General features: G+C 37.9%; 1 protein-coding gene across 4 annotated transcripts in view; it reads right to left on the reverse strand.

The window, feature by feature from the left end:
- Positions 1-2204: 2204 nt before the first annotated feature.
- Positions 2205-12493, reverse strand: part of FAM110B (family with sequence similarity 110 member B) — a 144030-nt gene continuing 133741 nt past the window's right edge. For all 4 annotated transcript variants that reach the window (XM_075584135.1, XM_075584111.1, XM_075584118.1 and 1 more), the window contains one exon: positions 2205-4860. In XM_075584135.1, the coding sequence (XP_075440250.1) occupies positions 3455-4561 (1107 nt within the window). In that variant the 5' untranslated portion in view covers positions 4562-4860 and the 3' untranslated portion in view covers positions 2205-3454. The remainder of the gene's footprint in view (positions 4861-12493) is intronic.

A 12493-nucleotide genomic window follows, 5' to 3' on the forward strand; every position in this document is an offset into this window, starting at 1 on the left:
AATCAGATAGCTCAAGGATGCCGTTTTCTCCATAGAAAGAACAGACCCGTTAAAGTGTTTTAAAATACATTTTTCAACATTGTTTGAACATGGTAAGATAAAATGTGGGCGGAATGGATTTCCTCTGGCTGGAATGTCTGTGTTGAGCAGGAAATTGCATAGGCCGAGTGCACAACCTCTCCCTACCTTGTCTTAATGGGGAATGGATGTGTTAATGAGTGCATGTTTTCTTTACCCTTTCACTCTCCAATTAAAAACAACAGATCTTAATTTCCAAAGGAATCAAAACAGCAAAATGTTTGTTTTAAAAGCAAAGTGCAAAAGGTGCTTTAAAAATGGTACCCACGGCAACAGAATGTATAAAAGAAAGATTATAAATAGCAAGTGTTTATTCCTATATTTTTGTCCCTACAGTCTCACTGGTCAAAAAACTCCCACAAATGTTTCTTCTTAAAAGTGTCTGCTTATACCCACAGCTTCACATTGCATAGCCAGAAACCAACCTCACAATGATGAAACCCAAAAGGTCAAAAACAGCCGCCTGAGTAGGTTTCCTGGCTATGCACTTCCTTAACCCAGGCTGTGCTGAAAAAGCAGTGTAATATGGCAGGCATAAGATATTAGGGGTCTTGTTGACATGGATGAGAAGTAAAGCGTGACACACTGTGTGCTCATTTGCATTTCATTACCCAGAATCCCTGGCTGCAGTGGAAGCACTGATTGCTAGGCAATAAGGGGGAAATACAGGGTTGCAGACCTGTCTGAGACATGCAAATGTACACACAAGTGATATTTTTATTTGCTGTTAAAAATCCAAAAATTGCAGATTTAAATATTTGTTTTAAACATGATTACATTTGCATCAACCTGTCGCTGCCCTTGTGATGCACCCAGTACGTCATGAGAACTAGTAGGTTGTTAGGCAGCTGTTTATGCCTCTTCAGAAACAGTGCATTTTTAGTGCAGATAATAGGCATCTTGCTCCAGTTTCTCCCTGACTTACTGTACTTGGCATAACGCAGGGGTCTGAGGTATATCATTTTTGTGCGAAGTTGCAAATAGAGAAACATACATTTTGCCTCTAATTGCATCAATGTACAAAAGTACTGTACTCCAATGTTTGTGTGTACCAGTTTGCAACTTAGAGAGTGCCAATAGAAACATTTTAGAATTTGAGATATTATAATGGGATGTATTGTACAGATAAAGCCACACAGCCCCCCGAAATGTACGCAATTTGCATAACGCAATTTGCGTAACTTCCAGGTACTTTTAACAGTTTTGCGGCTACGCAAACTGCATACCAAATCATTGTTCAGAATCGTATCAAACGAAATGTGGATAGCATAAATATGGTAATGCTATATGCATTCTGTAAAACACAATTAATTCCTCATACAAACTATGTGGGGGGTCTATGTATCAAGGCAAAAGTGGAGCAATTGCGGGGCAAAAAAACTGCAGATGTATAAGAAAAAAATCCTATTGACTTCTTTGGGATTTTTCTCTGTGATACATCAGGTGCAGGTATTCTGCCCCAGTATTGCGCCACTTATGCCTTGATACAAATGCCCTGGTAAGGCTTTGTGCTATTGCATATTGGGTCTCTAATTCTGAAAGGAATTTAGTTAAATTGTGTTACGTTAACGGAAGACTTAAATAAAATAATGAAATAAAAAGCTTTTGGAAAGTCACGCCAAGCCTAGTGAATCAGTAATCACTTTAACTCGGCTACAGCACACAGTAAGTATGGCTACATTTGTACATCCCAAGGAGCAGTGTTTGGCACTCTCTCCTGTTGGCACTGCCTAAGTTGCAAACTGGTGCAAACAGTGCCAAAATTGGAGCAAAGTAGTTTGATACATTGATGCAAATAGGGGCGCAATGAACATTTCTTTGTCCCACTTCTGCTACAAAATTGCTTGGATAGATTTTCCCCATTAAAGTGTACCACAGTTGTCAGATTCAGGTTTAACTTGTGCAATGCATACTTTACATAGTCAGAAATATTACTAAAACAGTAACAGAAGGCAATTTCATGAATCACATTACTATGGATACTACTAAATGATGGATGCTCTGTGCCAATCACAGCAACAAAGTTTACAGTTAACCTCATCTTGCCACCGATACAAAACACGGAACTCAGTACCTGCATCAAGAGCAATTTATTAGCATAACACTTCCCCCTCCCTCTCCTCCCCCCTCAAAGATTCAATAGCAAATTAAGTATGTACAAATCCTTACAGCATTTACACCATAAAAAAAGATTTCAGATCGGCTGCTGAAGATTAGAAAGTACTGCAACGACTTCAAAGCACGGATACTGTAACAATGATTCTGACATTGTACGTTCAGGTCATTCCTAGCAAAAAAACTGCTGGGTGGAACACCAGCTGATCTCCCATTAGGAAGACGCATTGTCAGAAAAAAAAAAAAAAAGGCCGACGTGCAGCAAACACTGCCATGAGAAAATAAAAGTAGCTATTCTTGTATCACTACAGTAATCTCAAGTGGAACAAACATACGTAGACGGAGATGTAACATATGCAAGACGACAAACACAGTTCTTTCAGCTAGAATTTAGCTACTGAGGGTATTTCAGAATTGGATTCTTTTATACTGATATGGCTGTGTATTTCCATTTTTTGTTCACAAACTGTTCAACATGTTTGAAAAATGATGGCATGGACCTGTAATGATGATCTGCTCCGTTAAAGGCAACTTATATTTAGACATTGGACAAGAACAATTAGATTCTAAGTTTAAGACTAGGAAACATAAAATAGGTATAAAAATATATTTTCCTTGGTTATGCCATACTAACTTTTCTTTGATCCTACAAATTTGCTGTCGCACTATCAGGAACAGTAATTCCAGTAATTATTAAGAGTAAGCCCTATGTAACGAAGATTGTCCCGACAGGAAACATAGGAAATGAAATGATACTGCAAACACCTTGTATTTAGGACTTTTGTACTGAATATTATAACCACATTGTTTGAAATAATAAACACCTTATGGGAAAGCAAACACTTAATAGTTTTTGCCTCTTCACAAAAAAAAAAAAAAAATATGTAACTGAAAAATATAATTAACAAAGAATATATATTTGTATATATATAAAAACAATAAGACTTCATGAATGTTAAGCAAATAATCTACCCTTCATTGTCATGTAAACAGTGTAGCATTAAAAACAAAGCCATTAACTTGACTTGGTCTTAAACTTTTGGCAGATAGTGAGTATATTCAACTAGGCTTTGTAGTTATTGTTCAAGTGGAAGCCAGGTCAGTTCACATGTTGACAGGCATGCAACTTGAAAACATTGCACAACAAGCAACAAAGAGTAGTGTGGAAAGTTTACAAGACTTCAAGTAGACTTTACAACCCTTCAACTGAATATTCACAGACAAAAAAAACAGTCTCTTCTTAAAAGTTACAGTTGGATCCTCACACATGGGACACCTTCTGTGACTCTCTTGCTTGCTTAATGCTATACAACCACTTGATGATTCTGGCATTTCTTTCTATTGCAGAAATGCCATATGGCACACGATCATTGTCGTCATTTCTAAGGTCACTGTTGCTGTCCTGAGACTGTTCGTAGTCCGAGCTGATCATGCTTGCACTGCGAAAGTTAAGAGAAATTATATCAGAATTAGCCCTTGCAAAGTTTTCCATTCCAAGGTTTTCAAGCTCTGCAGGATCCAGTCCACAGTAATTAAAGAATCTCTCCACATCAGCATCAACACGGAAGTATCGGTCACTTAAATCTGATTTGGATCGTTGAAGTGAGGGTCTGCGACTAATGCCACATCCAGAATCCAACGCATCATTCTCTGGTGACTTTAGGGCAGCAAGGGCGGAAAGCTTAGGTTTTGGAGGCAATGGTGGGGCTGTACTGCTGCATGGTATTGCTTTTATCTGTTTCCCACTGGTTACTTTCCTAATGTCTGATGAGCTGTGGGAAACATGTAGAAAAGTACCACCTGACTTCTCCAACAGCCTTCGGCTAATGTTGGAGATGCTGTCTTGAGGGCTACCATGTCCTTGAGTGGGGTAAACCTTTAAGGATTCTGCAAATGAATGTCGATTAAGGTCGGCTGAATCGGATCTACTTGGAGGCCAATTCCGTGAACTTTGCTTATGCACGGAGCCTGTACTAGAGCCTTCAGAACTATTGATGATGTTTTTAAGTATTTCTAGTTTTAAATTCTCTCTTTGTACATTGCTTTCAGTCTTTGCATTGTTGTGAAACATCTTCATTGTTGGGCTACCCATGGCTCGTTTAGCTCCAGGGCACACAGGGGGTTTTGCAAGTACTGCTGGCTTCACAGGCTCTTGTTTGGCATTGATAACCTCTTGGCTCTTGACATATTTTGCCTTATCAGCTTCTAGTCTCTCCACGGCACTGAGTCTCTTGGGATTAGGCTCTGACTGCCTGCGGAAATAGTCAGGTCCTTTGTTCAATATTCGAAGAGGGACAGCAGATGTAAAAGTAACTGCTGGGCTAACAGGTTTCCCCATGCTACCTGTCTGTATTGTTTCTGTAGGCATGTTTAGCGATTGTTCCCCCGCAGCCGTTTTGGATTCTCTTCTTGTATTTCCTAAATGCACTGTGCAGAAACATGTGCATCAAGCACAACGAATAGCAGTTGAATCTTGAAAAGTGAGTCTTAGCAGCAGCCCTTCATCTTACAGCTCATTAAATAACACTTTATTTATTTTTAATGGCAGCCTTTATATACAAAAAGGCCACTAGACAAGTCTGTATTAATCTGTCCAGCCCAATCCTTTATTCTCACTGAAGGTGTGGGAGTCTCGTCCTTTCTTTGTGCTCAACTACAGGCAGAGATCTGAAACACAAAATAACCAATCACATCAGTATCAGCCGGTGACATCACAGCTATAGCAACAGAGAAATAGTGTAGCATTTAAAAGCTAGTAGTCGAGCAGCAGCAGTCTACATGCAAACACATTCACATCTGAAACCAATCTGTGCCACACCTTTACCAAATGACTGCAATACTTCCCAGTATCTTAATACAGCGATAGTTCATATTATTATTGTGGCAAATTGATGTGCAGTATAACAAGATAAGTAACCAATATAGGGCTTAAACAAACTTATTTGATGCATTTTTTAATTTTTTTATTGATATAGATCTTAATTTCTAGTATTTAAAGGCTCAGGGCCACATTACTTCAGTGCAAACTAATAACCAAAATGTTGAACAGTTTAAGACGATGCATTAGCCTACTTCCTATCAAATACTCGACCTCTCTGCAGCATTTGACACCGTGGACCACCCTCTTCTCCTTCACATTCTCCATACTCTTGGTATTCGGAACAAAGCTCTATCCTGGATCTCATCCTACCTCTCACATCGTACTTTCAGTGTCTCTTCTGCTAACACTTCCTCCATTGATCTCTCTGTGGGGATACCCCAGGGCTCTGTCCTGGGACCTCTTCTCTTTTCTCTGTACACACTCTCTCTAGGTGACCTAATAACATCTTTTGGGTTTAATTATCACCTCTATGCTGACGACACACAAATATACTTTTCAACACCCGACCTTACACCTGCTGTACAAACCAAAGTTTCTGAATTTCTCTCTGCTATATCATCCTGGATGGCCCTCCGCCGCCTTAAACTCAACATGGCTAAAACAGAGCTCCTCACACTTCCTCCCAAACCTGGTCCTACTACCTCCTTTCACATTACTGTTGGAACTACGATCATTCACCCAGTACCTCAAGCACGCTGCCTAGGGGTCACACTCGACTCCTCTCTCACATTCGCCCCTCAAATTCAAAACATATCTAAAACCTGTCGCTTTTTCCTCCGCAATATAACAAAGATACGCCCTTTCCTCTGTTGCTCGACTGCTAAAACTCTGACTCAGGCCCTCATTCTTTCCCGTCTTGACTACTTAAACCTCCTGCTGTCCGGCCTTCCTGCCTCTCACCTGTCTCCCCTACAATCTATCCTAAACGTTGCTGCCAGAATCACTCTACTCTTTCCTAGATCTGTCTCAGCATCTCCCCTCATGAAATCCCTCTCCTGGCTTCCGATCAAATCCCGCATCTCACACTCCATTCTTCTCCTCACTTTTAAAGCTTTACACTCTGCTGCTCCTCCCTACATCTCAGCCCTAATTTCTCGTTATGCACCATCCAGACTCTTGCGTTCTTCTCAAGGATGTCTTCTTTCTACCCCCTTTGTATCTAAAGCCCTCTCCCGCCTTAAACCCTTTTCACTGACTGCCCCACACCTCTGCAATGCCCTTCCCCTCAGTACCCGACTAGCACCCTCTCTTTCCACCTTTAAGACCCACCTTTAAGACACACTTGCTTAAAGAAGCATATGAATAGCACTGTGGATATTCTGAACACACGATACATAAAGCTTGGCCCCCTGCAGACGCACTTACCAAAACACCCTCCTACTGTCTGAACGTTCTCCCTACCTACCAATTAGACTGTAAGCTCCTCGGGGCAGGGACTCCTCTTCCTTAATTTTACTTTAATGTCTAAAGCACTTATTCCCATGATCTGTTATTTATATTATCTGTTATTTATTTGATTACCACATGTATTACTACTGTGAAGCGCTATGTACATTAATGGCGCTATATAAATAAAGACATACAATACAATAAATATATATATTTTTTCAGACCAATTTATGCATTTTAACCCATTTTGAAAGTATATTTTTGAACATGTACCCTTATTTTCATTGTTCTCATCTGAAAAGAGGTTCAATTGTTTGCTCAATTTAGAAGAGAAACTAATACAAATTATATGTCTGAGCATAAACTTGGTATAGGCATAAGGATAAGAGGCATAGGTAAATGGTAGGAAAAAATCACCCTAAATAATGATTTCAAACATTTCCAGTATAACCGTAAGCATTTTTATGACACATAATTATCTAAAGTTATTACTTATTTTAACCTACTAAATATATCACAGCTGCTGCTAGGAGTGCGTTAGCCAGAAAATGATCAGATGGTTATGGGAAGCATACAGTATAAACAATGTATATTTAATGACCTGGTACTTGAAAACTGTCATCTTATAATAACATCACAGCTAATTATAGATTTCTCCTTGAACGTTATTGTAAAACAAAAGTAACACCACCTACAATTTGATGATTAAAGAGAACCGCAATAATAAAATAAACCATGCCCTATCCCAGGCCCTCTTCTCCGCCTAAGTCTGACATGAATTTGGAACACACACACAATTTAATTGCTAATTATTTTCAAAGCACATTCTAAATAGAACATATGCGCTAAATATTTCACAAGAACCCCAGTTTTCTATAATTGTTGCATTAAAGTTATAATACGTTCTGAATTGCTTCAATTTTCTGGAAATGTGTGCTGCTGCAATTTTCAAGAATGAAATATTTACCATTAACCACATTATTACAGGACTGAAGTAGATCAGTGGTAATATCCCTGTCTTTGAAGCTGTTGAACACAGTTACATTCCCAGTCATCTCCCTGGTGACCTTATGCAAGCTACTTTATCGCCAAAATTTAGACGATAAGCTCTTTGGGGCAGGGAATCGGTGACTGCAAAATTATATGTAGAGCGGTGCATAAACTATAAACTCACTTCAACAAACAATATCTCCCGCAAAAAAGCAGCAATGTATGATCGTAACATAGCACCTGTCTATTCTAGATTAATTTCTATAATGCAGAAAGGCTCTCTGTATAAGGCCTCGTTCAGGGTGCCAGAGGCAGGAGTTGGAGGGAGGGCGTTCGTGATGTGATGTGTGCTCATCCTCCCCAGCAGACTTTTTCAGGAGTTGAGGGGGCGGGGCTACAGACATGAGGTTAGGGATCCAAGTTGCAGTCTTGAAATCATTCTCACGAATGATTTCATTGGCTGCCGAGGTCCCAGTGATGCTGCTGCAGCTTCAAAAAACGAATTTTTTGTTTATTGAAACTGTAGCATGCGTCAACTCCCTACTTCGGAGACAGGGCAGCTGCTACCCTGACAACCACAGTTCACTTTAAATACATTGTATCCCACGGCCGCACGCACGTCAGCACGCCCTCCCTCCGAAGCCTGCCCCCTGAACGAGGCCTAAGAGATGAAGATCATTACCAATGTTGGTCCGATACAGCCCTATGGGTATCGATATAAGACATACTGTATACACACAGACACACACATGGCCCTCATTACATTGTGTGTGTTTATGCATATTTGTCCTTTGGTATGTAACTTACATCTCATTATACCGCGTTGCTGAATATGTTGGCACATTACAAATAAACAATATAATACTTACTTTTTATCACCACCTTATTATAGTAGGTGTTGATTGGGTGGTGTAAAGTAGTAACCTACTGTACATTAATGGCAGTACTTCCCTTTTTTTCTAAACAAGCATGTTTTTCTAAACAAGCAAATTTCTGTTAAAAGCAAGTAAAGATAACTTGTATAAATAAAAAAATGAGAACACACACACACCTCTGATCACCTTCATATCAAACAAAAAAACTATTATTCGTGCTATTGCTCATATAAGAGTGACATTTAGTAAAACTCAGCTGTAAAAAAAGTTCACAGTACAGTGAAATAAAAAAGTACATTCATATAAAAAAATATTAGCAAAATGCTGGGAAATAAAAATAATCAGCAGTACACAGGCAATTGTGCTAATCTACAATACACAGCCACCTGGTGTTGCTTGTCCTCTTAGAATACTATAATGTGTAATGGATTTCATTCAATAGCAATTGTTGAAAACCACATTCATTGCAGGCACATTTATCCTAACCATGCACAAAGTCTGTGTCATGCACATGAACTCATAAGGCGGTTCCTGTACTGTAAGTGTTCATTGCCAAATTTCAGCTAACTTGGTAATGTGACATCTTATTAATTTGATTCTGAGACAGAAAACTTTAATATCCTAAAGTGTGTGTTTTTTTAAAATAAATCAGTTCTGTAGATTTACATCATACTTACTACAGTACTTTTATGTTTTTAATTCAAAGTGTAATGTAATTTTTAATGAGTTTTAATATACTCAGCATCTTTTGATGTCTATAGCAGGTTTTAGCCACCTCCCAAGCAGTGCAAGATACTATATTTGCAACACTTTCCTGTTTGTGATAATTTGTTGCCAATATTCCCGGCAGCTTGAGCTGCAAACTGTAACAATAGATAATGTTACCCTAGTAATGTAAGAATACATTGCAGCTGCTGAGTTACACTGACAGAGGGATTGATTTAAAAATGAAATGCAGCCATTTAATGAACCCTGGGACACAGGATTTTGCTGATCGATCATGGGAGAACCAATCAGTCGACATCTTACGTAATTCGTTTTCAATAAAGGTAATCAAATGTTGCAAGTATTAAAACATGGTTTTTTTTTTAAGCGGCTTGGATTGCCTCTTTAAACAACCTTTAAAAAGAAAAAACGGGCATGAATGTGATAAATGGCAACTAGAATTCCCCATATGCTAAACATAATTAATTTGCAAGCCTCAGCAAAACAGCAGTATCATACCAACAGATACCTCAATGGTAGTTTGTTTCCCTATAATAACTGTGACGTGGCTTTCTCCTTCTGCTTTACCCCAGGGGGAAAGCTTTTCATTTAATACTATTGAGACAGACACCAGTGTGCCAGGGTGAGTAATCCAAATATCTACAGCCCCACCACAAGCTTAACATCACAGATGGGTGTCTCCTACACAGCATGAGAGAGTGAAAGGTCAGTTCAGCAGAGCAGACACTATTAGTTGAGCCATGCCTCAAGGCTGGCAATAAAAAAAATGGCATTTAAATGGCCTGCAAAAATGCACGTTAGAGGTCTCATTAAGGTGGACACGGTGATTAAAACCCTCTCTCATGAGAGTCACTTATAGATGTTCCATTTACAAAGAATGTAATTACATCCACATAAGGTTTCATGAGCGTTTTGACATTCTCTGGTAGCTACAATGGCCAAGACACAACAGGAGATTGTTTACTCATCAACATCCTTCTTACACAAGAAAGTGTTATTACACCATGCTGAGTGAACTCCATAAAAAAAAGGGATGGATAAAAGGGGAAACCCCTTTAGTGCCAGGAGGAACAGCAATGGTTCGCAGGCTTTAGCAATTCTTCATTTTTGTGTTTTGGTTATTTTTAAGTTCCTAAATCAAACATTTTTAACGTAGCGAATGTTAACGAGACAAGATGAGGATCTTGTAAATGAAAAAAAAAAATCCTTTTACTGCGCGAGGCACAGCAAAGAAAAAACTCTAAATATAATTTACAAGTCTTCTACAGGTCCCCAAAAAGCAGCCTTAGATCTGTAAAGGCATTCGTAGAGCTGGCTTAATGGAAGCCTTAAATGCAATGTTGTAATGACAACATTCCTCTTCTGAATCAATCAATTTTCTTAATGCTGGAAGGCAATAGATACAGATAATGAAAAATCAAAATAACCAAACAAACTATTATATGCAGAAAGTGAAGATGTTAAAAATTAATAAGTAGGGTTGCTAGTGAATTAAAGCTGGATAAAAACAACTTTGATAATGCCCTGATTAATTTAGTACATTCATTTTTTCCCCTCAAAAAAATAAATGAAAAAAAATTAAAAATGCACAGTAAGCAGTAATCAGTCTATGAAAGGCTCTTTTTCAAACCTTCTGCTAAAGGATTTTCCTTTTAGTCGACATATGGTGCCTTGCCTGCTATATGGCAAAAATAGATCCTCTGAAATTGAATCTAGCTTTTTTTTTTTTTTTTTTACAAACTACAGACAATATAACATTTCTCCCACTTAAATGGATAGAAACAACAGAAGAATGAAAAAATACAATAGAACTACACTACACATGCAATAGCAGTCATTGCAGTCAAAGCTGACCTTCAAAGTAGAAAGATTGATATGATTTTAGATGATAAAAAAAAGTTCGTTTTGTAGATTGATATTTTTCTTAAGTAAATGGTAAAATTTAAATACCTACACATTTTTATATGCTTAATTTGGGACAGATTACACATAACATGGCCAAACTATAAATGCCAGGCAAATAGGAAATCTAAATTTCTACCAATGTAGAATCTACGTACGTACACAATTTTAAAGCATCAATCCCGCTTTAGTCAGCATAAACAATATGTCTCCTTTCTTTTACTTCTGTTTTTAGCACACTTGAGTTCCAAACTACTGGTGCTGGGTGTGTTCCATTACCTCCTTCATGCAGTTGAGTCTTACTTACTATTCAACACATTTGGCTATACTTCAACAATCTGTTCTAAAATAAATAAATGAACAGCCTTAGTGTAGCTTTAAATATAAGCAACAGCCTTTAAACCATAATCCAATAATCCAATCTCTGCCAACATGATATTTAAATGTCAGTAGAATTAAATTAAACCCATAAAACCAAAATTAGACCTGTGTCTAATAGTATACAGCAAATAAAAGTCAGGTAAATGTTTCATTGCTGCTACGTTACCGCCATTTACCTTTTGAGGATATGCGTTACAGGTTAATTAGTTATGATGCCCTCGCGTTAAGGAGAAAAAAATTGCATTGATACATTTGAATGGCCGTTAGGCTTACCTTTATGCAAATCGCATGCTAATGATCTATTAACCCAACATATCAAACCACTGTTTATATTGCACATGTAAAAAAAACTATGATAATTAGGTCACATCCAGACCCTGATCATCATATGGTGATGTCTAGGAATACCCTACAAGCAATGTACTGAGTATAGGACCAAACCCTTTCATTACAAAAAGTTACACGTGTCATACAAATATATACATTATGATCTATGTCTGAAACCCACCCTAAACTATACTATGAGTTTGTGATTAAAGTAAATGTAGGATATGTTTGTGTGACCTAATATGTTATATAATCTTTAGTGTATTAATTATGGGTGTGCACTAATGTTTACCCGTATAAAGAACTGGGAAACAAAGAATCCCCGTTATAAGGCATCCTGATAAACCTCTACACTAATGAATTACCTTTTAATAAAGTACAATTAAAATAAATAAAGGACGTATACTAACAAAAAAGGTTTAAGTTTGAAATGTTTAAAGTTATCCATATTATAACAATAATTGCATTCACTTCAGGCAACACAAATGTGCCACGTGTCTAATGCATGCGTTAATTGTTTTGTCAATACGCATGTGCAGTGTGCTTGTTAATGCATCTCTTTGCAACTAAAATCACCGTTCATAATCGCTGTTACTTTTACCGACGGCCGCTGTTTTTGCATACTGTACCATTAACTTTGTGGAGATCCATTAAAATCGAGGAAAAATAACAGACGTTACCTATTTAGGTATTTTAGCGCACATTTAACGGTCTTTAAGGATCTACCCCCTTAACCTATTGTGTACCTGTTTAATGGGTATCATAGCATTAAATCAAGCGTAACGAAAACATGTTTGAAAAAAAAAAAGTGTGTCTGAATATCAACAAG

The sequence above is a fragment of the Ascaphus truei genome, chromosome 2 (genome assembly GCF_040206685.1).
Source record: "Ascaphus truei isolate aAscTru1 chromosome 2, aAscTru1.hap1, whole genome shotgun sequence".
Taxonomy (NCBI): domain Eukaryota; kingdom Metazoa; phylum Chordata; class Amphibia; order Anura; family Ascaphidae; genus Ascaphus; species Ascaphus truei.